Genomic DNA, 25315 nt, shown 5'->3' with positions numbered 1-25315 from the left:
AATAAACCCACAGGAATCCAAGAACATAATCCCTAAGAAATCTGTATCAATACTCTGTGCTCAGAAACCTGAATAAGTTACCCAGGATGTCCGAGGAAGGGGTTTAAAATTAGTACCTGTAGATGGGGTTGCAGTACCATGGATACTCACGTTCTTCCTGACTCTACAGTTGGTTTCATCCAACACCGTTTTGAAGACTCCGTACTGAAGTAAGAACAATGGCAGCACAATGTCCACAGGTAACATCTACATTTATTTTATACCAAAAAAGTTATGTGCAACAAATAAACATTCTTACATATTTACATCTGTTTTTATCAGTTAGCAAAATGGTATCCTAGATCTCTGATAAAGAATATTCCTATCTATATTAAAGAGGGACTCTTCCCAGTGAACTCCTTTATACATGAATGTTTACTAGGAGCTTTCGAAGCATGAGTGATACTGTAGATGGAACATACTTCACAGGTCATATACACCTATTATCTAGGTCATGCTCAATACAGCTTCTTAACATTTCACCTATTCTGGGTCAATTAGTTTAAAAGGGGAAGGGGAGGGTGTGTGTTTGACTAAGTTGCCTGGAATCTTACTCTGCCCTTTTAGACTATAGGGTTGTTCTCACAAATTAGGATTCATAAATGTGCTGCCTCAAATGCTAAAAGGAGTAGAGGGATGGGTTCACTGATGTGTGTGCACTAGAGGAAAACATGGGGGTAGGCGACATCCATATCTCCAAGCAAGTTCCTAAAAATGACAGTGAGGAACTTTGCTGATGACTTTTAAGGTAAAGCCACCACCTGTCAGTATTCATCAGAATCAACTGGGGTACCAACTATAGCTTAGGAAGTCATTGCTGAGCAGTTTTTGATTTTTGTTTTCCTTGAGACAAAGTCTCAAAAAGCCCAAGTTGCCCTTGAACTTATGGTCCTCTTGCCTCTACCTCCCAAGTGCTGGGATTATAGGCATGTGGTACCATGCCTGGCTGCACTTTGGAAAGTAATTATAAATAAAAACAAAAATGCAACAATGTTATTTTTAGTGTCCTATATCTTACCTCATAGGTACAAGGATCTTTTGTACCAAATGAAATACTTTTATATGTGTAGTGGGGTTTTCCTGCATGTATGTCTATGCACCATATGCATGCAGTGCCCGTAGAGGCCAGAAGAGGGCATCGGCTCGCCTGGAACTGGAGTTGTAGATGGTTCTTAGGACATGTGGGTTGGAGCCAAACCTGGGTCCTCTGCAAGAATGACAAGTGCTCCTAACTGCTAAACCACCTCTCCAGCCTCCCAAACTATCTATATGGAAATTGTCAATGCTTTTCAACATTCCTTCCGTATAATGAATTTGAACCACTCATTCTAGCACTTGGGAGGCTAAGGCAGGAGGAATGCCAAGTCTGAGGCCAGTCTGGGCTATGTACTGGATTCTAGGACAGCCTAGGCCACAGAGTGAGAACATGTGTCTCTTTAAAAATAAAACAAAACAACAAAAAGAGTTGAAGGAGAGGCTACATATATGAAGCAAAAATAATTCCTGGAATGCAGCTAGTGCAACTAGTTAAACCTGAGTTGTACCAGAAGTTCACCCCCCCTAACGGGAAATTAGCTATGGGAAAGGATCAAGAGAACTCCCACAAGCCAACACAGTCCTGGAGCATACCTAGCCAGAACAGTCTTTTATTCCTTCAAATGTTCTCACTATGAAGAGAGGCTTCATTTGTTATGAACTACTTCAAAACCATGAAGCGCAGAATTACTGTAGGAATCATTTTCCCCCTTGTCTGCCCTTCCACAATTATTGTTAATCACGCTTCAGTGTTTACTACTGTGGGTAGGCTCTTTGAGACAGGGTTTCACTATGTAATCCTGGCATTCCTTGTGTTCACTATTTAGACAAGGCTGGCCTCAAACTCAGAGATCCACCTGCCCCTGACTCCCAAGTGTGTGTCACCGGACCCAGCCAAACCCTGCTTCTTCAGTGTTTAAATATTCAGTCTGAAACAGAAACAGTCATAACAATATTAGCAGTTTTTATAACACAGTGTTTTTCTCCCCCATTCCACTAGGTTTAATAGAAGGTACAGAGAGAAGTCTGAATTCATTAGGGCAAAAGCTACCAAATAAAACACAACAGGGTCACTTACCGAGAACATGTATTTTAGCAAATGCTTTTTTTTTTTTTTTTTTTTTTTTTAAAGATAGGGTCTCCTGTAGCTAATGTTGGTCTCTAATTTGCTATGTAATCAAGGATGACATTGAATTCCTGATCCTTCTGCTTCTACAACCCAAATGATGGGACCACAGGCAAGCATGAACACACTGGTCAGCAAACACTGTTATCTCAGACAGCACCTGTTAACTCTCAGTGAGAAAGGGGTATTCATTCTATTAGGTCACAGGAATGTAACAAACAAACAAAAAATTCATACAATCAATAATGGTGGTACTCCCAAGACTTAGGAAAGCAAAGGGAAGCCTTGAAGGGTCTGGTGCATGGAACACTCTCACATTTTTTTGAGTAAAGGTTGGAGACATCTGTAATCTCAAGACAAGCTTTAACACCATTCTGCTGAGTGATAAAGAATACAAAAGGTCATTTGGAATTGGGACCCAAGGGACTTGTTTAGCACAGCCTTGATATGGAAGTAGCAGAAGTCTTAGCTGGTAGCCATTTCCACTGCCTTGGGAGACCGGGACACAGGGCTACAAGATGACATCACTATACAGTTCTCGCATGAGGACTTGGTTCTCCATAAATACCATTCAGTACTTCCTAGAAGTCCTTTAACTATTTCAGAAGACAACAGCAGTGCATACATAGTAAGACGGTCATGGAAATGTTCACATTCATGGGGAAACACAACCTTTGCTGAAATTAAAACTGGTTAGAACCTACTAAAAGGGCATTATAATTCATATTTTATCCCTAGCCTCGGCCAGAAATCCTATGATGCATCAGTTATGACTGAAGGTCAGAAGCCTCTGAATGATTGTTGACCACACATGCTCTTTACAAAGCAGCCAGTTCCCTTCCTCCAAAAGAAGGCAAATAAAAGCTCTCAGAATTTGCTGTCTAGTTGACTATTTTTAACATAATGATTAACCAAACTATAAACAAAAACACTGCCACTTCTCAAAGAACTCCCAAGGAATACAATGGCCGCACAATCCTTCTGGTAGAATGCAAGTTCTCTGCTTTGTGGTAAGGAAGGAAAGGAGGGATACTTCTGCCCCAGTTCAACACACAGAATAATTTGGTTTGAGATTTAAGACAGAAGGCACTTTTAACATCTCCTGTAAGATGCTAACCAGAGAAACACAGTCACCATGTCATCAGGTTTATTCAGGTCACCTCTGGGTTCTTCTCACTGCTTCTGTGTGGCTACTGGAGTGGGACAAAGTTTCCACGTTTCACTTCCAGGTCTTTCTACGTGTTATGTTTCTTCTGAGTCAGCAAACTGGTCCTCGTGTCAGCCCTAAGATTTACAAATTCAATATGTGATTCTGAAACACCTACTGACAATCCTTAGTGCAAGAAACAAGAAGGGAAAAACTTTGGGCAGACCTCAGAGCACTTGGTTTGTGCTTGTATCAGTCATAATACTGTTGAGCTGACTGGCACCAGGATCAAGAGAACACACCTGCATTGAAAGCTCAGCTATTGTTTAAGAGGCTTTGCCCAGAAATGCCATAGTGGTTTCAGCTTTTCTCCAATGACTACATCCATTTCCTACGATCAGTGTCCCGAGAGCCTTAGAATTAAAGGTCTGGTCACAAGATATCCTATATAGTTACAATCCATCAAGTCTTATGACTACTCAAACTTGACTCAGATGTTCAGGTTTAGTTTCTTCCTCTCAGAGTGGGAGGGAACCAACCACCCTATTTCTGCTGTCAATAGTGCACCAGTGCTGTCAGCATTTTCCCAAGATGTTGTTTGCATCTACTATTTCCACTACATATCAGTCACGATGAGCTGACAATTCTTCATTGCTACACTCCAACTAAACTGTACAGTAAGTTCTGCAGGGGTGGATCCAATGTTTCTACCTTTATTTACAAATATCACACAAATGGACTCTAATTGAATCTACAGGTTTAAATCCATCGGCTAAAAACATATTACATATTGTAAACATGGCAATATTTAATACAGTATCTATTCTAAAATATTTTCATGTTCATGATCACATTTGTTATACCTGAAATTGAATTTATACACATTAAAGAATTACTAGCAATGGCTGCTCACTTTACGGTTGAGGACCGGGGGCTAGGGCTACATTTTATTATCTCAGAAACATCTTCAAGGTAAAGTTAAAGCTTGTCTTTGATTGGCTCGGCGTATCCTTTTTTGTATCCGTATTTAAAATGAAGATTGACACAGAAAATAGCTAGGGCCCCTTCTAATTTACAATATTTTAAAAAATCAGTTTAAGATTCTCAGGGAAAGTGTCTGTTGTGAATTAAAAAAAAAAAAAAACAAAAACTTGCAAAATAAACTTAATGAAAGAAGTGTTTGAGCCAGCTGGGTGGAAATCCGGCAGCCATCAGTCTTCCTTAGGCTGCAGCTGTCGCTTCCAGGCCTCATTCAAGTAAACTAGTCGTTTGTAATTGATGATGAGGAGAATGAAGTTCAGCACATATGTGGTGACGCTGATGATGCAAAACTCCTTCAGCACAAAGTACAGAATATAGGCCAGGTACAAAGACCCCACCACAGACACGATGGAAGAGGTCATGAGGACCAGAGCTGCAACTGCGCTGGCTGTCATGCCTGCAAGAGAGAGACACGGCTAGGTCAGGGCTGGGCCTGGACAGAGGCTTCTCAACTGACAAGTGGTAGGCTGTGACTAGCAGTGTATTAATACTGACCTTACCTTCTTGGCTCTAACAGCAGAGTGCAAAAACTGCCCATCTGTTTCAACACTAAGTAGGCTAAATTTTACTGACAGGCTTCAGCTGCCAGGGTTCTGATCTGTTACTGTTTCACAAGGAAGTGTGCACATAAACTATGCAAGCTCTCGATCACATGAAGCAAAGATGCTGATGCAGCTTCCTAATGAGAGCAGGAACAAGGGCCGAAGCTTTCCTTCCAAGCCATACCTACTGGGTAATGTCCTCCCCTGGCATTCCACTATAGGTTCCCTATCTGGGGACAATGTTGCTTATCATGTTTAGATCAAATTTACCAAAAATCTAGACCAGGTGGTGCCCTTGCCAACACTGTGCTGAGGAGGAAAAACCAAAACAAAGAGTGTTGACACTTCAGAATAGCTAACTGGTGGATAAGGGAAACTACACCAGCCCAGTAAGCCACACCTGCATCAAAACAGATCAGGCAAAAAGGCAGTTTGGGCTGGACATGTGTCCATAATCCCAGCACTCTGGGGTCTGGGGCAGAAAGATCAAACTGGAGGCCTGCCTGGATACATAGTAAGACCCTGTCTAAAGGTGTTGGGGGGCGGGAGCTAACTAGTCGGGTATTAAAAACCACGGCTCAAGACAAAAGGGTGTCTCAAGTTCTGAATACCTTCACATGTACTGTTCTGAAATTTTCTGATGGCAGCAACACAAGCATTATAAACACTTATTTTCAAGGACAGAAAAGGCAGAGCATATTAAAGTCCTTGCCTATCCAAAAGCTAATAGGCCAGCAAAGCCTAGATTATGTTCAATTTACTCAAACAGTACTGCCCTCACCTATGCTAAATCATCTATGCTCAAAATCTAAGCCTAAATAATCAGTGTTGACACCTTAACTTTATCAAAGAAAGTTAGTTTTAAAATGATGCAAGAACCAGGCATGGCAATCCACGCTATAATCCCAGCACTCAGGAGGCTATGGCAGAGCAACTGTGAATCTAAGGACAACCAAGGCTCTGAAGTGAGTTCCAGCCTAGTTTGAGATATGTACACAAATAAGTATTTTGAAAAATGATACTGGTGGGCTAGAGGTGTAGCTCAGTAGCAGATCTCTTGCCATCTTGATGTACAAGGCTGGGGTTCAACCCCCAGCACAGCAAGCAAATGAACAAAAAAGAAATAAATAATAAAATGATGTACAAAGTATTTATTCTGTTTTTCTCTGCTCAAATTTAATAGCAGACAGTACTCAAACCACCTCTTAAGTCTTCTGTGAGCATTAAATGAGCTCAGATAAAGCTTGACTATATGAGCTACAATAAGGTTCTCTGAATGGCCTGTAAGTGCTGCTGTTTTACTAATTGTAGTGTATGCGGGTACTTGTGGACTTTATAATATGCCATAACTCTAACAACAGAGTATCTTCTAGCTCTAAAAACAATAACAAAAACAACTTACTGTAGCCAATAAGTATAATGTATACTTAATGTATACATTTTATATAAAAGTATAAAAAAGATAAATAGAACAGTCAAAAAAAAACAAAAAGGAGGGAAAAAAGAAATTAAGCTATTGGACAGGGAACATAGCATTTGCTTTTTACGTTTTGAAATTTGAAAAAAAATTAAGATCATGTGTTTGCATTTTCTTATGTATGCAAAAACAAACTCCAGAACCATAAGGTAAACTGAGGTGGGATTCCTTATCACCATACAGCAGCTATTTTTATAACACTGAACTATAAATTAATAAAAATAATTTATACTTATAATTTATAATTAATAAAAATAAATTCAAAATAGTGACTGTCACATAGTGACATACAAGGGAGTGAAGTGGCAGGCTCTGGAATCCAGTGTTAGATGATTCAAAAGAGCTGACATTACAAAAACATGTGGAAACTAAAAAGTCAGGAAATATGAGTGGAAATAATACACATGATGAAACTATGCACATGAAATAATATTATAAGTGAAAACTTGTCTCACCTTGGTCTCCCACATAAACGTGGATGATTTTTTCCCCCTCTAGGCCATTTTCTATTAAGGGAAAACGAGCTGCTTTGAGCTGCGTTTTGTACTTTTGTACTTGGCATTTGTAGAATTCCCACAGAATCAATAAGTTAGAGATGAAACCTTTCTCCTCCCATCACAGAACCCCTCACTATGCTTTTGCATACACAAACATAATTCCCCTATAGCTTTAAACTTTATTTTGCTCATTTTACTGAACAGTACCTAATCTTTTCACTCACTCCTACTTTAACGACTACACACAACTTTCTTAGATAGATCTGACCTCTTGAGCTTACTGCTAAGCCCCATGATAGTTAGCTATTTTAATCTGCACTATCACTATCACCTTCCTATTTCTGTAGGATAGATGTGTACATTCAGAATTGGGCAAACTTGATAGTACTTTTTAGAAAAATTCATATTCCAAAGGTGAATCACAGCAAGCCAACTCCAGACTGAAGTTAACCAATCACTGCACAGAAAAGAAGAGCTGACAAACAATGAAATAAAATATTAACAGCTGAATTACAAAGCACAAATGGAAACAAAAGCCCCACCACAAAACCAACATTTAAAAGGATAAAAAGGATTATCATAAATAAGCTTAGTGGGCAGCAAAAAACAACAACAACAAAAAAAAAACATTAAAATACAATAAAATTAAAACGATGGCTAATGATACTTGACAACTAAAAAATTTGACCAAAAACATTTCTAAAATGAAGACTGGATGGAGACCAGATGACTGGGGACAGAGGGACAATTTGGCAATAGCTGCAAAATCTGTTTTCTAAAAAACGTTTGACTCATTAACCTCATGCCTGGAAATTTATTTCCAGGAAATAAGTCAAGGAAGGGAGAATGCTATAAAGAAAATGGATCCCCGTGGCATTATTTAGTAAAAGTGTAAAACTGAGATGCCCACACTTAGGACAATGATATTAAAAATAAAGAGGCCACACAACTTTTTTTTTTTTTTTTTTTTTTTTTTTTTTTAAACAAAAGGCAGGGCTGAGGCTACAGCTTAGTTGTACAGTCCTGGGTTTGATCCTAGTACCACAGAGGACAAGCAAAAGACCCACAAGATAGGGAAACAGTAGATCCACAGACACAATGAAATTAATAATTTTCTGCTACTGTTTTCTTAATGTATGATACTTTGAAATAGCTAGAGTCTATAATACAATTTGAAAAAACAAGCTTACAAGGAAGACTGGAGTAATAATCTCCATGAATGGGACTGGGTTTCTGAACATGACACACTGCTGGCCATGACTAAATGTCTAATGATACCAAGGTCAACATATGATAAAAAGTGAATCACACTTTCACAATACAAAAATATGCTGCACCCGAATGACTCCCTATTATCAGCATGTGTTTTTCTATGAAGACGTACTAGGGAGAAGACACAAGCACTGAATGGGTATAACAAGCTTATTTCTGTATCTCTGTATAAATACTTACCAAGTAATAACTGTAGTATATAAAATATAAGTCCAAAGACACTGTTTGGCTGGTTTAATACACCATCTTTTCCAAAAATGGAACCCAAAAGACCAAATCCTCGACCCCATCTGTAAAATAAGGAAAACCAGTAACCCTATATTTGAGATTCCCTAATTTTAAAATTTAAAATTATTTGAGAATGTTATCCAATTCCAAAATCAACTATGTTGACAAAATGCTTAAATATCTTTTATTCCAAGAGTGATTTACGCACAGGGGAAAGCCAAACATTACATTTCTGTACTGTGTCTGACTTAAAACGATGGTTTAACACAAACATCCCTAAAAGCTCTGTATCTCCACCTAAGACTCTCTTTTCCTAAGGCAGGTAAAAGGTTTCTTTACTGACATTATTAGCATTTGCAAGAGAAAGAATCTCTCAATTCAAGCCACACTCAGACTTTTCCAACTAGGTAACTCCTTGTGGTGGAGATGTTCGCACATTAGTGTCCAGCAGGGTCCCCGGCCTCCATCCACCCTATCTCCCACTCTCAGCTGTGACCATGAACAAAGCTTTCAGCCACTGCTAAGGGCCCCAGTTGAAAACTACTGATGTGGTCCATTCCGCAGCTGTACTCGAAATAAACAGGTTGAGAAGTTGCTTACTGGAAATTACAGCAGGGTAAACACGAGAAGACATACCCTGAGAACAGGTCTTTGAATGCAGAGCAATATCAGAAACTATATATAGGTCTCTTTCTAGAATCCTGTTTCCAAGTAAAAAACTGATACTTCGTGTTCCACTACACGTTTTTATTTAGATTTTAACTTCAAAATTTGTATGTAACTTCACTTTTTCCGAGTCTTTTAAAGTAACTTTTATTGAGTTTATTCTTTCACAATCCTATACATATGTAAAGTTCATTTTGTCTGCCCTCTTTATATATTTCCCACCTCTATTACTCTCCTAGAATCCTCTTACTTTAAAAAAAAAAAAATTAAAATCCGATTTAATAATATAATCCAAACAGACCAACATTAACTGGATGAAAACCTTAAGAGACTTCAGCTTTTGACTCAGAATGATAGTGCTTCCTAAACACAAAAAGGAAATAACCATAGAATTTAGAAGGATACATCAGAATATAACCTCAACTTTGCTGTAAAGACAAACATCTGAGAATAAGAGTGAATGACTGAATCATGCTGGTTTAAAGGAACTCATACCCAAACAAGGGAACAAAACCCCTTCACAGTCATGCTGAAACAATAACTTGAAACTGAGGGCTACAGAGGACTTGTATTACATAGATTTACACATTTCAAAACACAAAACAAGCTCCATCACATGTATGTGTTCTCTCACTCAACAAATACTTAGTGAGTAGTACACCTGAGGTACGGCACCCAACAGATGCACTATCCTTGTGGGACTTACATTTTAGTTATGGCCAAAATAAAATAAAATAAAATAAAAATAAAAATAAAAATAAAAATAAAATAAAATAAAATAAAATAAAATAAAATAAAATTACCAAGTACATTGTCTTCAGGACAACCCTACTCAGACAGACTGACAGACAGACAGAAGAACAGAGGTGGAACATTCCAGGTTCACACTTGGAAGTGAAGCCACCTAACAAGGACTTGTCAAAATGTAGATTTTTGCTTCAGTGGGCTGCCAGTGGGGCTAAGACTGCATTCTGCAAAAGGAGCTGGGGCGGGGTGCATGTCTGTAAGTCCAGCACTCTGGAGGCTGAAGAAAAAAGATCATTAGGAGTTTAAGGCTAACCTGAGCTACAAAGTGAGCCCGGGTTACAGAATGAGACCCCGTTCCAAAACAACAACAAAAATAAGTAGAAATAAAATAAGCAGAAATAGATCTCCCCATTGAGCCACTATACCTCTAACTTGTAGGTATTTATCAGAATGATTACAAGCATGTGCATCAATGTTTACTGTACATAAGGGTAATTACATAGATGTAATAACCTAAGTCCAACCCCCAGCTCCCACATAACTGACTCTACAATGTTGTCCTCTGACTTCCACATGTGTGCCATGGCATGAACCTCTAACATCCCTGCCAACACCATGTACACAAATCAATCAATATAAAAGAAGAATAAATTTTTTAAGTTAGGGCCAGTGAGATAGTTCAGAGGTTAAGGCCTCTGTCACCAAGCCTGACAACCTGAGTACAATTCTCAGGACTTTGATGGAGAGAAAACCAAGTTGTCCTCTGACTGGCACAACATGCACCCTTAACACACCAATCTCGTCTAAAAAACAGCCAAGAAGCTAGTACAGATGAAACATAAAAGAACTTTTTAAAGATTTACTTACTCATTTATTTATTTGTTTGCTGATTCATTCATTCATTCTACAATATTCTGCCTGCATGTATGCCTTCACTCCAGAAAAGGGCACAAGATCTCATATAGATGGTTGTCAGCCACCATGTGGTTGCTGGGAGATGAACTCAGGACCTCTGGAAGAGCAGATAGTGCTCTTAACCTCTTTATGGGGCCATCTCTCCAGCCCCATAAAAGAATTTTTAAAATATTTTTTAAGGTCTCACTGTATAACCATGACTGGCCTGGAATCATTATATATATGTAAACCAAGCTGCCCACCTCTCCCTCCTTAGTGCTGGGATTACAGGTGTGTGCCACCATGCCTGGCTTTACCCCAGTGTATACTATAAAAAAATCATTTTGAAATAGTTGTGGTTATATACCTCTGTAATCCCAGGACTTGGAAAGCTAAGCAAGAGAAGGATGAGAAGTTGAGACTAGCCTGGGCTACATAGTAAGGCTGTGTCCAAAAAATCCAAAATCATTCTAGGGGGCTGAAAGATGACTTAGCGTTAACCGCATGAACTGCTCTAGCAGAGGACCTGTGTTCAGTTCCCAGCACCTATGGTCACGTGGCTCACAACTGTCTGTAACTAAAGCTCCAGGGGATCTGGCACTCTCTGGCTTTGAACTAACATGCACCCACCCACCCCCCCCACAAGCACAAAACTTAGAATAAAAATAAGCTAGAAGCTGGAGAACTGGCTCAGTGGTTAGCAGTGCTGGCTGCTCTTCCAGAGGACTTAGGTTTGTGTCCCAGTGTCCACACAGCAGCTCATACTATTTGTGGCTCCAGTCCTAGGAGATCTGACTCAACTACTTCTGGTCTCCAGAACATGTATTCACAAATACACATGTAGGCAAAATACCCATACACACAAAAATACATAAAAAATAAAAATAATAAAAAATAATAAGGAGTAGTGGTGCATACCACGAGGCAGAGGCAGGTGAATCTCTGAATTTGAGGCTAGCCTGATCTACATGGCAAGACTAAGGACAGCCTGAATTACATAGTGAGACCTGTTGCAAAAAATAAATAAATAACATAGTTCAAAATTTTATTTTAAAAGGCCTTTTAGCCTCAATATTGAAAAGAGCCTGGAAGGAGAAGAGTAGCAGTAGGTTGTCCAGTTACATACTACTGAAAGAATCCCAGCAGAGTGTGAGGCTGTGGTGCCCAGGGACTGAGAAATGTTAGACCCAGGCTATTTGGAAGGTGTAGATCCCAGAACTTGTTCATATAGAACATGCAGTATGACACAAAGAAATGACACTGAGGACACTGACTTGAGTAGCTGGGAAGAAAAGATGTGTTTTCTGAGTGAGGAAGGAGGATATGATTAGAAACTCAGCTTCGGACGCAGGCTTGCACTACCTTTAGCATCTACGTAGCGATGACAGATAAGTAAGTAGATGTATAAACTTGTAGAGTAGGCTAGGGAGAAATCTGGCAGCAGTTGGGATATGGGTGGTATTTTAGAGTCGGGAGACTTATGATGGCAACAATAACTTCTGATAAACTAATGGCCATTAATGAATGAACAATAACTGATGCATGACTCAGTGTCAGGCATGGCAAGGGTGAACACGTGGCTAAGGACTTTGGTGACTATGCCTCTGTTGCTCTGAACCACAACTGTCCTTGATTTAGGTGGCTTTCCCTTTACTTGGCCCTGAAAGTTAAATGCATTTCCTACATACCTTGAAATAGAGGCTGTGGATATCTCCTCAAACTCTGCCTGAGGGGATGGGGATGGCTCATTGGTAAAGTGTTTGCTATGCAGGCTGGAGAAATGGCTCAGCAGTAAAGAGGACTGGCTGCTTGTCCAGAGGTCCTGAGTTTAATTCCTAGCAACCACATGGTGGCTCACAACCATCTATAACAGAATTTGATGCCTTCTTCTATCTGAGGTTCTCTTCTGACATGCAGGCGTACATGCAAATAGTGTTGATTTATTTACATAAGTAAATAAATCTTTGAAAAAAAAAGTGTCTGCTATGTAAGCAAGGAGATCTGAGTTCAAGCCCCAGAGCCTACATAAAATGCTAGGTATGATGTCAATTGTAATTCCAGCTAGTGGAGACGGGCATAGGCTAGCCAAATTAGGGTGTTTCCCTCCAGTGAGAGACTGTCTCAAAATTAAGGTGAGGCTATCAGATGGTTCAGTGGGTAAAGGCACTTACTGGCAAGCCCAACAACCTGAGTTCTTCTATCCCTGGAACCCACATGGTGTATAGAGAGAACTGGTTACTCCAAGTTGTCCCCTGACCTCCAAAGAATTCTGTAGTGTACATACACAAACACACATAAAGAAAATAGCTTAATAGTAAAAATAATAATAATATAATAATAAGGTAAAGGGAAATTAAGGAAGTCATTCAACACTGACCTTTTGCTTCCACATGCACTGGCATGTACGCAACACACAACCTGGCTAAGAAACATTCTGTGGACACATCTGAAAATTATTTCAAACCACTTATTTCTATGGGTTTTAACTTTTTTTTTTTAAAGTTTTGATACGAGGTCTCTCATTTTGTAGTCTATACTGGCCTAGAACTATGTTGCCCAGACTGGCCTTAAACTTGTGACAATCTTCCTATCTCAGCCTCCCAAGCACAGAAATTACAGGTGTTGAGCTACCATACATGGCTGAGTTTTACTCTTATACCAGCAATAACTTTGGACACCATGATCTCTTATATAAAACTGTTTCCATGGAGTTTAATGTTAGTATTATGTCTTAACAACTACTAAAGGGACATTATTCATTTGCTAAAGGAATGTTGCTAAAACACCTACACCTATACATTCTGACGTTAAACTTTTTGTTTTGTTTTGAGACAGGGTTTCTCTGTGTAGCCTTGGCTGTCCTGGACTCACTTTGTAGACTAGGATGGACTGGAAATCACAGAGCTCCGAACAGTCTCTGCCTCCCAGAGTGCTGAGATTACAGGCAAGCGCCACTGCCACCACGCACAGCTGTGTTAAACTTTTAAGCAGATTAGAGAGAGAGGGAAGGTTTTGCCACCTCATCTTTTAAAAAAGACAAGGCCTTGTTATGTCAGTTCAACTCACTCAGAACAGTGTGGAACTAGTGAAAATTCCCTGCCTCATCCACTCAAGTACTAGGACTACGGGCATGGCACCACACCTGGCTTTAACGTTTCCTTTTCAGGCAGCCAGTCAGCTGGTCATGATGATACAGGCCTATAACCCCAACACATTGGAAGTGAGGTAGAGTACAAGGTATGAGTGCTGCTAAGGATATAGTTTAATTCTATTTTTTAAAGTCACCTTCATAAAAAGCAAAATTATAGTGCTAGAGGGAGAAAACCCAATAGTTTCTTCGAGGAGACTTGGAGGCAGATTCCTGGAATTAAGGTATACATCACAATAACCAGCCTTTTTTGTTTGTTTTTGAGACAAGGTCTCTCATTGAATCTAGAGTTTGCTAAGCCCCAGGAAGCCACCTGTCAGTGCTTCCCTGACCTCCATCATTTTGTGTGGGTGCTCCATCATTTTCTGAACTCAGTTCCTCAAGCTTGCCTGGCAAGCACTCTTGCTCAATAAGCTATCTCCCCAGCCCTACTGGAATCCCTGATGTAAAAGACATAGGCGATAAAACAAATTAGGAGAAAAAGACCTTACCGTGTGCTTTTTTTTTTTTTTTTTTTTTTTTAATGTTTGGTTTTTGAGACAAGGTTTCACTATGTAGGCCCTGCTGTTCAGGAATTCATGTAAACCAGGATGACTTCAAACTCAGAGATCTGCATGCTTCAGCCTCCCAAGTGATAGGATTAAAGAAGTACAACACCACACCTGGCAGATTTGTTTTTCAGCATGTGTACACGTTTTTCTTTTCTGATTTTTCTTTTGTTTTGTTTTGATAGATGAAGAGTCTTGCTATGAAGCCCTGGCTAACCTGATACTTGTTATATTGCTGGTCTCAAACTAATAGCAATTCTTCTTGCCTCAACTTCCTGAGTGGTGGGATTACAGGCACATGCTATTATGCCCAGTTTAACTCATAATTTAATATTATTTATATTAGAGAAATAAAATTTACATATGAACAAACAAGCACTGGCGTATTACACCAGCACCAGCAAACCAAAGGAGGCTGGAAGAAACATCCTAGCAGATGAAGAAAGGAAGGGTGATCCTCACAAAAACTCAGCCTCAGTGCCAAGACTGATGGTGAAAGACAACAGTGTGCTGCCTGATGGGGCAACAAAACTGAAGGGTGTGTGGGGAAGGGGTGTAGCACAAGTGGTAAAGTACTTACTATACTGGTGTGGATATAAACATGTTTTTGTTTTGATCCCAGATGTGAGACTGATTCAGATAGTCCACAGCAGCAGACTATTTGCCTCATGCAGGCTCTGAGAGGAGCTCTTTGCCAGCTGCAGATAGTTTGAATCTTAGGACTCTGGAGAGAGAATAAATGCCAGAGCCCAGAGAGTGTGGTGCTTCGAGAAAGAACAAGGCTGTTCCTGATTGCTGTTGTGAAACAAGAAGTTGGAGATCTCCTGAAACAAGGGTTGGACTGGCTCCAAGGAACCTGATGATTCTAACTAGCAGGAAGCAGCTAAGAGAATTGTGGCCCTTCTCCCACTAACCCTTGGTGTTGGGGTGTTGGAGATGATTGGCAAGGAGTAGGAAAAAAAAAAAAAAAGGAAATGTAAATAAGTTTTAAAAACTAACACCTACACTATACAAACATGCGGATCTGGGTTTGGTTCATCAGCACCCATGCAGAAAGCCAGAAGTGGTGGTGTACAACTGCAATCCCAGCACCAGGGAGGCACAAGAGATCCCTGGGGTTGATGGCTGACTACCCTAGCCTTCTTGGTCAACTGGGGCCAATGAAGAGACCCTGTCTCAAAAAACTTAAGTGGATTCTGTCAGAAGAACAACCAAGGTTGACACTGAGGCTGAATTTTTAAAGTTATTCTAGGAGGTGCAGTGGTGAGTGCCCTTTATTTTTAATCTTTTTGAGGTATTATTTTTATTTTATGTGTAGGGCTGTTTGGTTTGTGCAGTACACGCATGCATGGAAGCCAGACGAGGGCCTTGTATTCCCTAAAACTGGAGTTACAGATGGTTGTCAACCATCAGGTGGTACTGGGAAGTGACCTCAGGTCCTCTGAAGAGTAGTCAGTGTTCTTAACCACTGGGCCATCTAATCTTCCCAGGTGGCCCCTACTTATTTTTTTAATGGAAGGGCTGGGGACAGAGTGCTGTATTTCTGAGTTCCCCTCCTAGCTTTAGTTAATATTCTTCAAAAGAGTCATGTTTTGAGCCTATTTTTATACATTAAAAAAAAAGTTACCAGCACTGGGAGGCAGAGGCAGCTAAATCTTTGTGAATTCAAGGCCAGGCCAGTCAACAGAGTGAATCCCAGGCTAGCTAGGTACTAAACAGTAAGAAGTTGTATCAAACAAACAAAAAGTTGGTTCTAGGTTCTCTAATATCTTCAGTCCTCTTAGAGGTCTTAATACCTACTTGATAGTGGCAGACAAATTTAAAGAATAAAAACAAGGAAATTTCAAGATGGCTCTGCAAGTATTATGGCTGGGTTTGATGTCAACTTGCCAAAAATCAATTACCTGAGTAGGAGACTGTCCTGATTGCAGTACAGATCCAAAGGGTGTGGCTGAAGGAGATTGCTCACCTTTTGCTAGCTTGCCAAGCAGCTGATTTGCCCTGTTGCTGCCAATTCCTTCACTGATATCAGAACCAGTATTTCCAGGTTTCTGTTGTGGACTAAGGGCCAGTGGCTCTCCAGGAACCTTTCAGATTTTCGGCACCAACCTGTAACTGCTCAGGCACTCAGCCTTGTGGACTGGGTAATTAATGGGTTGCTGGCCTGATCCATGAGAGACAGCTACCATAGGACTGCTCTAATGAACAAGACTGGGGTGGTTGGTGCTCCATGCACTTAAGCCTCCTGGCTAGGACTTAGGAGGCAGAGGCAGCTGGATCCTGTGAGTTGGAAGTCAGCTCGGAACAATGAGTTACAGGACAGCCAGGGCTATGTAGAGACTGGTCTCCAAAAACAAAAAAATTAAAAAAGCATGGGCAACTAATAGGTTCTCAGCCTCTGGAGTGTATTTCAACTGTTACTGTTTTAAAGCAAACTGGCTTAAATTCTTTAATACAAACATATGTACTGTGTAATATATATTCATCCCCATTGAACCCAACAGTCCTCTAGAGAAACCTTAATAATACAAGTAAAAGCACCTCCCACCAATCCAGATGACTTGAGTTTTTTTCCCAGGATACATGGTGGAAAAGAACTGACTCCAGAAAGTTGTCTTCTGAATTCTACATGAATGCTATGGCACATGGTGTCTCCTGACCCCCATATGAAATATAAATGTAAGAGAAAAATGCTTTTAAATAGTGAAAACAAAAGTTAAAAACTTCAAAGGGGAAGAAAAAGCAGCTTTGAAAAATGTTTTTCACAGATTATCATAAACTTACTAATTCAAACTTAGAGAAAATGTAACAGAATTAAAATAAATCTAATCCTTTTATCTAAAGTTATTTTAATTAATCACACCATAAACTCTAAGAACTGGCTACCGTTCAAAGATGAGGCCATATTACTTCTTTTTGTATAAAATTCAGAATGAGTACTCTGAATAGAATCCAACTGTCAAGGTCTCTTCTAATCCTATAAACAGAACTTGCTAACAGTGGTTTTGGACTTAGGGTGATTATTAAATTAATACTCTGCAAAGTTCAGCTGTCATCTGAGAGTGGTAATGCACTCGGATAATCAACCTGAGGCACTCTACTGCCAGATATAAACTATAAACTCCAACTATTGCAAGGAAGAGTACATGGAAAAGGGGAAATGATATAATTTTATTATGGTCTCAAAAATAGAAAGTAAAAATTTAAAAGAATGTTTTAACTGTTGATGAAATAGTATTTAGTACAAAGTACTGCTCTTCTGTAGTTTTTTATTGTTACAGCTACAAAAAAAAATATGCGCAAGTCTATGTCCAGTTTTTATAGTTCCCCATCTTGTTCTATTAAATACTGAAATGGAAGTGTCAGCCCAGCACAGTGGCACACACCTATAATCCCAGCACTCAGGGAGGCAGAGGCACGAGGATCTCCATGAGTTCAAGGCCAGTCTAGAAAAAAACAAAAACCCAAGAGAGGGTGGAGAGAAGGATTGTCAGTTGATTAAACTATTTGAGCTTGTATTTTGCATGTCTGCTTTTCATAAATTGTTTTAGTGATACATTTTACAAACATATCAGCCCACAATATATTGGGGAATTAGTATTTGTGTGTGGATATGGTGATGTTAACATAGGTGGGATGCATGTACTTGTGTGCTTTTGTGTGTGTAGGTCAGGTCAACCTCAGGCTTTGCTCCTCAAGAGCTGGCCACCTTGCTTTTCCAGACACTTACAGATTATGGTAGGCTAGCCAGAGTCCCAGAAATTCGATAGTCTTTGCCTTCCCAGTATTGAGATGACAAAAGCTCACCAAACCCCCAGCCTTTTTACATGGGTGCTAGGGACTGACTTTACTACCTAAGCCATCCCAACCCTCACCCAACCTCTAGATTGGAAATTAAAGTTTGTATTAGATTGAGCTTACAAGTGTTTTGCCTATATGTAGGTCTGTGCCCCTATATGCGTTTCCTGGTACCAGAAAAGATCAAAAGAAGGTAGTAGATCCCTTAGGACTATAGTTACAGACAGTTGTGAGCCATCATGTGAGTGCTGGGAACTGGACCTGGGTCCTCTGCTCTTAACTGCTGAACCATTTCTCTAGCTCCTGGATTGGAAATGTTATCAACTCCAGTGTTGGAAAACACTGGGCTAGCCATAAGAAGACACAAGCATCTTTAGCTTAGGCAGCAGATTAAATATGGATAAAATTCTGAATAAATCTCTATTGCTTGAGAATCTGTTAATACTTCAAAGTAATTTCGAATTTTAGTATTTAGAAATGAGAAATTTGAAGTATACAGGAGCATATTTTTAACCATGCCAATATTTACAGTAGAATAGTGAGGTCTTCAGTAACCAACGAACAAACAGATCTTACACACTGCTTCTGTTTCCACAGTTAAGTAATAGAAACCAGAACCAGACCACGGTGTTTCCTATTTAATCTAGCACCGTGTCCATAGAGATTGTTGGAGACTGATAGAAAATTCTCTGAAAAAACCTGAAACCTTTCAGTGTATGTGCTAGGTGCTTTGAGGCCAGAGGCTGATGTGGGGGATCTTCCTCAAGCACTTCCTCTATCTTTACCGTCATTGAGACAGGGTCTTTCACTGAACCTGGAGCTCCCTGACAAGCTAGACTGGCTGCCTAGCAAGTCCCAGGGGTTCTCCATCTCTACCTTCCCAGTGCTGGAATTACAGACATTCCTTACCAGCCATTCTGTGGCAAGCACTTTACAAACTGAGCTACCTTCCCAATCCTCCCCAAAACAAAACCTCTGTCAGACTACTAACAAATAACAAATTGTCTTTGGAAATACCGGAATGTTCTGGTAAACCTAGACTCCCCAAAGTTTAAGTACATTTTAATTCAAACAACAATTAAATACCCGGTTCAAAGATCTGAGGATGATTAGACCCTCATGCAGCAATGAAAATATCAGATCTTTTTCTTCAAGACAAAACAGTAATGTTTGTTATGCTCTGGAAAGTCTGCTGAGGCTTCTGCCAAGACAAGAACACAGGTCTGCAGGCTTTCTCAAGCTTTTTCATCCTTTCACCAAGAGGATGTCAGAAATACTGCTACTATGAATAAGTTTTCAGGTATGAAGGAGGAAATCAAAAGCTGGTTTGAATGGTGAATTCTGTATTAAATGTAGGGAGTAGTGAGTGCTTCCCTGCTCCTACTCTCCTTCAAAGAATGCACTGTGAGTAAACACTAGTTCAATTTGACACCTACATAGGAACTCTACCAAGCACTACTGGAGGTGTTAGGGTGTGAATATGAATGAGAATGTACTTGGTGTCAAGTCTTTCTGCTTTGTTATCTTCTCATGGACGCAAGTGGTTGCGGCAGGGTCTTGCTAGTTCCAACTAGCTTCAAACTCATAATGTAGCATAAGTAGGCCTTTAACTCTCTCAGCAATCCTAATGCTTCTGCTTCCTGATTGTTGGGATTACAAGTGTGGGCCACCCAACACAGTTATAATTCATTTTACCCATGGATGAAAATTCCCTATTGCCCCCAAACAAAACTCCAAATTTCCATTACGCATAAAATTCCTTCTAAGTCATGTGGTGGTGCTGGTGGTGGTGGTGTAAGTACACCTTTAATCCCAGCACTTGGGATGCAAAGGCAGGCAGATCTCTGTGAGATCGAAGCCAGCCTGGTTTACAAAGTGAATTCCAGGACAGCCAGGGCTATACAGAGAAACCTTGTCTCCAAAAACAAAAATAAATAAAAATGAATAAATAAAATTCCTTCTAGCTCTTTAGTAGAAAAATGCAGGCTATAGGGCTGGAAAAATGATAGTTAAGAGTGTGCACTGCTCTTGAGAGGATCTGAGTTTGATCCAGTGCCCATGTCAGGTCCCTTACAACTGCCTAGAACTCCAGCTTGAGAGGATCTGCCACCCTCTTCTGGCCTTTGCAGATACCAGGTATTCACATACATTCATTCACACAGGAAAAACATTCATACTCATAAAATTTTAAACTATATCTTAAAAATTAAAAATTAAAAATTAATGCTGTGGAAACATTTTCCTATCTGTAGAACATCATGGAGTGAGGAATTTGAGAAAAGACTTTAGATAGATGAAAGAACATTCAACCTGAGCTTGGTGATGTGTTTCTGCAGTACAAGGCATTTGGGAGGCTGAGGTGGCATCAGGGCTTGAGCCTACAAATTCAAGGGCAGTTTAGGAAACACAAAGTGCAATCTCATCTCTTAAAAAACACCCAACCTAAAAAGCACGTCTTGTGAAATTTAAAACAGCAATAGAAAGAGGAAAGAGCAGATAAAACCTAAAGAAACGAATGTTCAGTGGCAGAGAACTTGGCACGAGGCCCTGGCTTCACCTGGGTGTGGTTACCTTCCTATTGAGCTTCTTGGAATCTGAGCATTTGTAATTTCCTAGGCATCACTTACAAATGTTTTACATCTTCGTCTCTTACTCTTTCTAGGGCTCCATATGCATGTTAGACTGTTTTGTCTTAAACTGTTGCCCTGGTACATTGTCTGATGATTTATTCATATTGCCAGGTTTTTTTTTTAACATCTCATTTCTCCTTAAATTGTTACATCTTCAAGTTCATTGCTTTACAGGTGTCTCATCTAAGTTCTTTTCCACCTCTAAATGTTTTATTTGAATAGAATATACATTTTTATCTCTATTATGTTATCCATTTCTTCTACATTCTCAAAACAAAAAAAAAACATTTGTCTTTTTTAATTTTATTTTTTATATTAATTACAGTTTATTCACTTTGTATCCCAGCTGTAGCCCCCTCTCTCATTCCCTACCAGTCCCACCCCCTCCTTCCCTCATCTCCTCCCTTGCTCCTCTCCAAGTCCACTGTTAGGAGAGGTCCTCCTCCCCTTCTCATTGTCTTTTTTAATTCCAATGTGTCATCTCTCAGACTGATATTCCTCATTTTAAGGCACATTTTCTTGGTTCTTTCTGTGCTTGGTAGGTTTTGAATGCTAAAACAGTTTTCTCTTTTGAGTGCTAGTTTTTTGTTTTGGCACACAGTGTTAAGTTTCTTGGGATCAGGCTGCAAAATTGCCTCTGCAACTGAAAGGGTGGGTGCAATTCAGTCTTACTTAGGTTGATTACGGTTCATCCCCAGGCCATGCATATCCTCTGATGGCCTACAAATACTTTGGCTACTAGGAACAGACTATACCCAGCTCCTGGATGGATCACTCTGCCTAGCACTTCCCAGGCGCTGGTAGATACGTGTTCACCCAGACTAAAAGACAGACCCTCTGCCTGCCTAGAATTCTCTACATCTTTCTCCCCCATGTATAATCAACCTCCAAAATTTTCCTCCTCTCCTACTCTACCCAACTTTATGTCTAGCTTCCCGACCAAGTTAAGACTACCAAACTTTATTGGGGGTCCTTACTCTTTATTCCAAAGCCTACAAACTTTTATATGAACTGGGAAGCCAGAGCGCTCAGGTTTGCCTCCTTTCTCTCAGAGATCACTGGCCAATGTTACCTGTTACCCAGTAACTACAAACTGCTATCTTGTATGCTGTCTAATAGCTTTCAGTTTCTTTTTAATCTCTATTTTAGTGTTGAGGACAGGATAAGGGCCTTGCATTGGCTAGACAGCATACTGTACTGAGCTAGTTTTCTGGGGTTGGTTTGTTTTTAAGGCAGGGTCTTATTATATGGCTCTGGCCCAATGAGAACTCACTATGTATGAATAGTTGTTCGAATAGGTATGGTCCCTATAGATTCATGTGTTTGAATGGCTGGCCATAGGGAGTTGCACTGTTAGGAGGTGTGGCCTGATTGGAGGAAGTGTATCATTGTGGAGGCGGGGCTCTAAGGAGGTCTTAAATGCTCAAACTACACCCAGTGTAACACAGCTCCATGTGGATCAAGATGTAGAACCATCAGCTCCTCCAGCACCATGTCTGCCTGCATGCCACCATGCCTCCCATCATGATGATAATGGGCTAAACCTCTGAAACTGTAAGCCAGCGCCAAATTAAACATTTTCCTTTATAAGAGTTGCCTTGGTCATGATGTCTCTTCATAGCAATAAAACCCTTAGACACTATATAAACCCTGCTGGCTTCAAATGTGTGGTGATACTCCTGTCTCGCCCTCACAGTTGTTTACCACAACACCTGACTTGTTATTTGAGATAGTCTCACACTATAATGTAGGCTAGCCTCCAATTTGAGTCTCTTCCTCTCTTCTAAGTGCTGGCATTACAGGAGAAGGCCACAACACCCAGCTAGTTTTCTGGTTTCTTTTCTATTTATTTACTATTTACTTAGGGGGAGGGGCATGTGTGTGGATGTCAGAGAACAACTTACAAGAGTCAGTTCTCTATTTTGACCATGTGGGTCCCAGGAATTGAACTTAGGTCATAAAGTACTTTTACCCACTGAGCCATCCATATCACCAGCCCTGTTTTCTGCATCCCAAGAGTAGCAAAGTATGATGAGTATTAGCGTGGTCAATGTCACAGAATTTAGACTTTCAAAAAAAAAAAAAAAAAATGGGCCTCTTGGCATGACTGTGAGGGATCACCTTTGTTATGTTGACTGTTGTGTGAAGACCCATCTTGACTGTAGGTTGGACCACTCCCTGGGCTATATAAAATAGAGAGAATAAGCTGAACACAGGGATTCATTGCTCTCTGGTTGCAGATAAAGCATGCCAGCTGCTTCAAGCTCCTGCAGACTATAAGCTAAAATAAACACTTTCTCCCGTAAGTCACTTTTGTCCAGATATTTTATCACAGCAATAGGAAAAGAAACTAAACCAGGGTTTAAATCCAGCCTTTGTTTTTCTACTCTTGCTGGACAGAACATTGAAAATCAAATAGTAATGCCTTCATTTCACGTCTAAAGCCTTTGTCTTACGTAACCCAACATCTCCTCCTGCAATAAATATCTAACCAATGACTTTCCTCCTTTTTTCTTGACATTTGTTCCACTCTTACATCTGATACTGAATTCTTGTAATTCCCCTGCCTCTCTTTCATAGTGCCATAGTGCCTTAGATTTCTTCACTAAGCAACAACACAGAGGAGAAAAACAAACTTTAAGATATAATCAGCTATGTTTTAAAATCAGTCTATCCTTTTTGATACATAACCAGAAAAATAACCAGAAGTTAATTCCATTTCAATGTTAAGGAAGATGACCTGTTCTGCATATTTTTGAATTGAAATCTTTTTTCCATATTCTTAGAATACAGAGAGAAAGAGTGAGATTATGAGAAACTGTGCAGAGCAGGCTGGTCTAAATTTGCAGCATAATCTCCCTGCCTCTGCCTCCTGAGCACTGAGAATGGAGATATCAACTACAGCCCACACTGTAGCTAGTTTTTGCAAACCATTGTCTCTGACATTTTTATTTTTATTTTTTTCCTGGTTTTTCGAGACAGAGTTTCTCTGTGTAGCCTTGGCTGACCTGGAACTCACTCTGTAGACCAGGCTGGCCTTAAACTCACATCACAGAGATCCACCTATCTCTGCCTCCTGAGTACTGGGATTAAAGGTGTAAGCCACCACTGACATTTTTGAAACCAAGTCACATACCTTCCACCTACAACCTGCATGATCCTCTCCATTCTAACTATGTGCAGCCCTCCAAAGCCTTAGTCATTACAACTCTATCCTTCTTTCTCACACCCATTCAAAAATCCTATCATAGCCAGGCTTAGTGGTGAATGTCTATAACTCCTAGAACTCAGGGCGCTGAGGCATGAAGATCACAGTTTGAAGCCAGAAAGGATTACATAATGAGACACTTATCTCATGAAAGACAAAAATTTAAAAAAACTAACAAAAGCCCAGACTTACCATAAACAATTCACAGGAAACAGTAAATATTAAGAAGGGGTTAGAAGGGTGGTCTCAAAGTAGCATTGAAAACCCACTTTTTTCCAGGTCAGAGATTCAAGAGAAATCATCAAATATGAAGCAATGACTCTGGTGTACAACAAGATTCTGTGGTGAGAGAGGTAGATATTGAGGATAAGGCCAAAGCTGGATGGATAAGTCCAGAGGAAAAATTATTGACTGGGGTTGAGACACTGGGGACACAAGCCTGTATTTCTGCTTGGTGCCTACTGATAAAGAAGAAATATACAGTGAAATCAGGCCTCAAATGGCATTTTGACATAAGCTATTTTGACAAAATAACTTGACATTCACCATGGCTGAGCTGAATAATGAACATCACCTATCCAATTTTTACCTCATAGTTAAACCAGGTCTGAATGTGACATCCTTTTAAGTTATTTTAAAAAGAAGTAATAAATGAACAAAACACAGAATTCAAAAGTTGCAAAATAGTGTAAGGTAAAATAAGCTATTCAGCTGGACGTGGTGCACATGCCTGCAATCTCAACACTCCAGGTGCACATGCCTGTAATCAGCACTCCAAAGGCAGGAAGATCAGGAGACTGGGGTCAGCCTGGGATACAGATCTTCTTTCAAAACAAAACAAAACAACCACTCACAAAAAGACAATTACTAGTCAGTTTTGTTTATACATCGTATACCTTTTTAATTTTTTAAAAGATCTATCTATCTATCTATCTATCTATCTATCTATCTATCTAGCTATCTATTTACTTATTTCTTATACAGTGTTCTGCCATACACACTAGAAGAGAGCACCAGATCTTGCTATAGACAGTTGTGAACCACCAGGTGGTTGCTGGGAATTGAACTCAGATTCAATTCTTTGGAAGAACAGCCAGTGTTCTTAACCTCTGAACCTCTGAGCCATCTCTCCAGCCCCCTCTTTTCACAATTAAATCTTTGAAGCTTTATCTATCTATCTATCTATCCATCCATCCATCCATCCATCCATCCATCCATCTATCTATCTATCTATCTATCTATCTATCTATCTATCTATCTATCTATCTATCT

General features: G+C 39.9%; 1 protein-coding gene across 1 annotated transcript in view; it reads right to left on the bottom strand.

The window, feature by feature from the left end:
• Positions 1-232: 232 nt before the first annotated feature.
• Positions 233-25315, bottom strand: part of Vkorc1l1 (vitamin K epoxide reductase complex subunit 1 like 1) — a 49139-nt gene continuing 24056 nt past the window's right edge. Inside the window, exons 2-3 of the mRNA XM_055606218.1 lie at positions 8357-8466; positions 233-4785 (exon numbers count right to left, since the gene is read on the bottom strand). Coding sequence (XP_055462193.1) covers positions 4559-4785; positions 8357-8466 — 337 coding nt within the window. The 3' untranslated portion in view covers positions 233-4558. The remainder of the gene's footprint in view (positions 4786-8356; positions 8467-25315) is intronic.

This window comes from Psammomys obesus, unplaced genomic scaffold (assembly GCF_907164565.1).
Source record: "Psammomys obesus unplaced genomic scaffold, mPsaObe1.curated_primary_1811, whole genome shotgun sequence".
Lineage (NCBI taxonomy): Eukaryota > Metazoa > Chordata > Mammalia > Rodentia > Muridae > Psammomys > Psammomys obesus.
The sequence above is the reverse complement of the archived record's forward strand: the minus strand, read 5'-3'. Positions and strand labels throughout refer to the sequence as shown.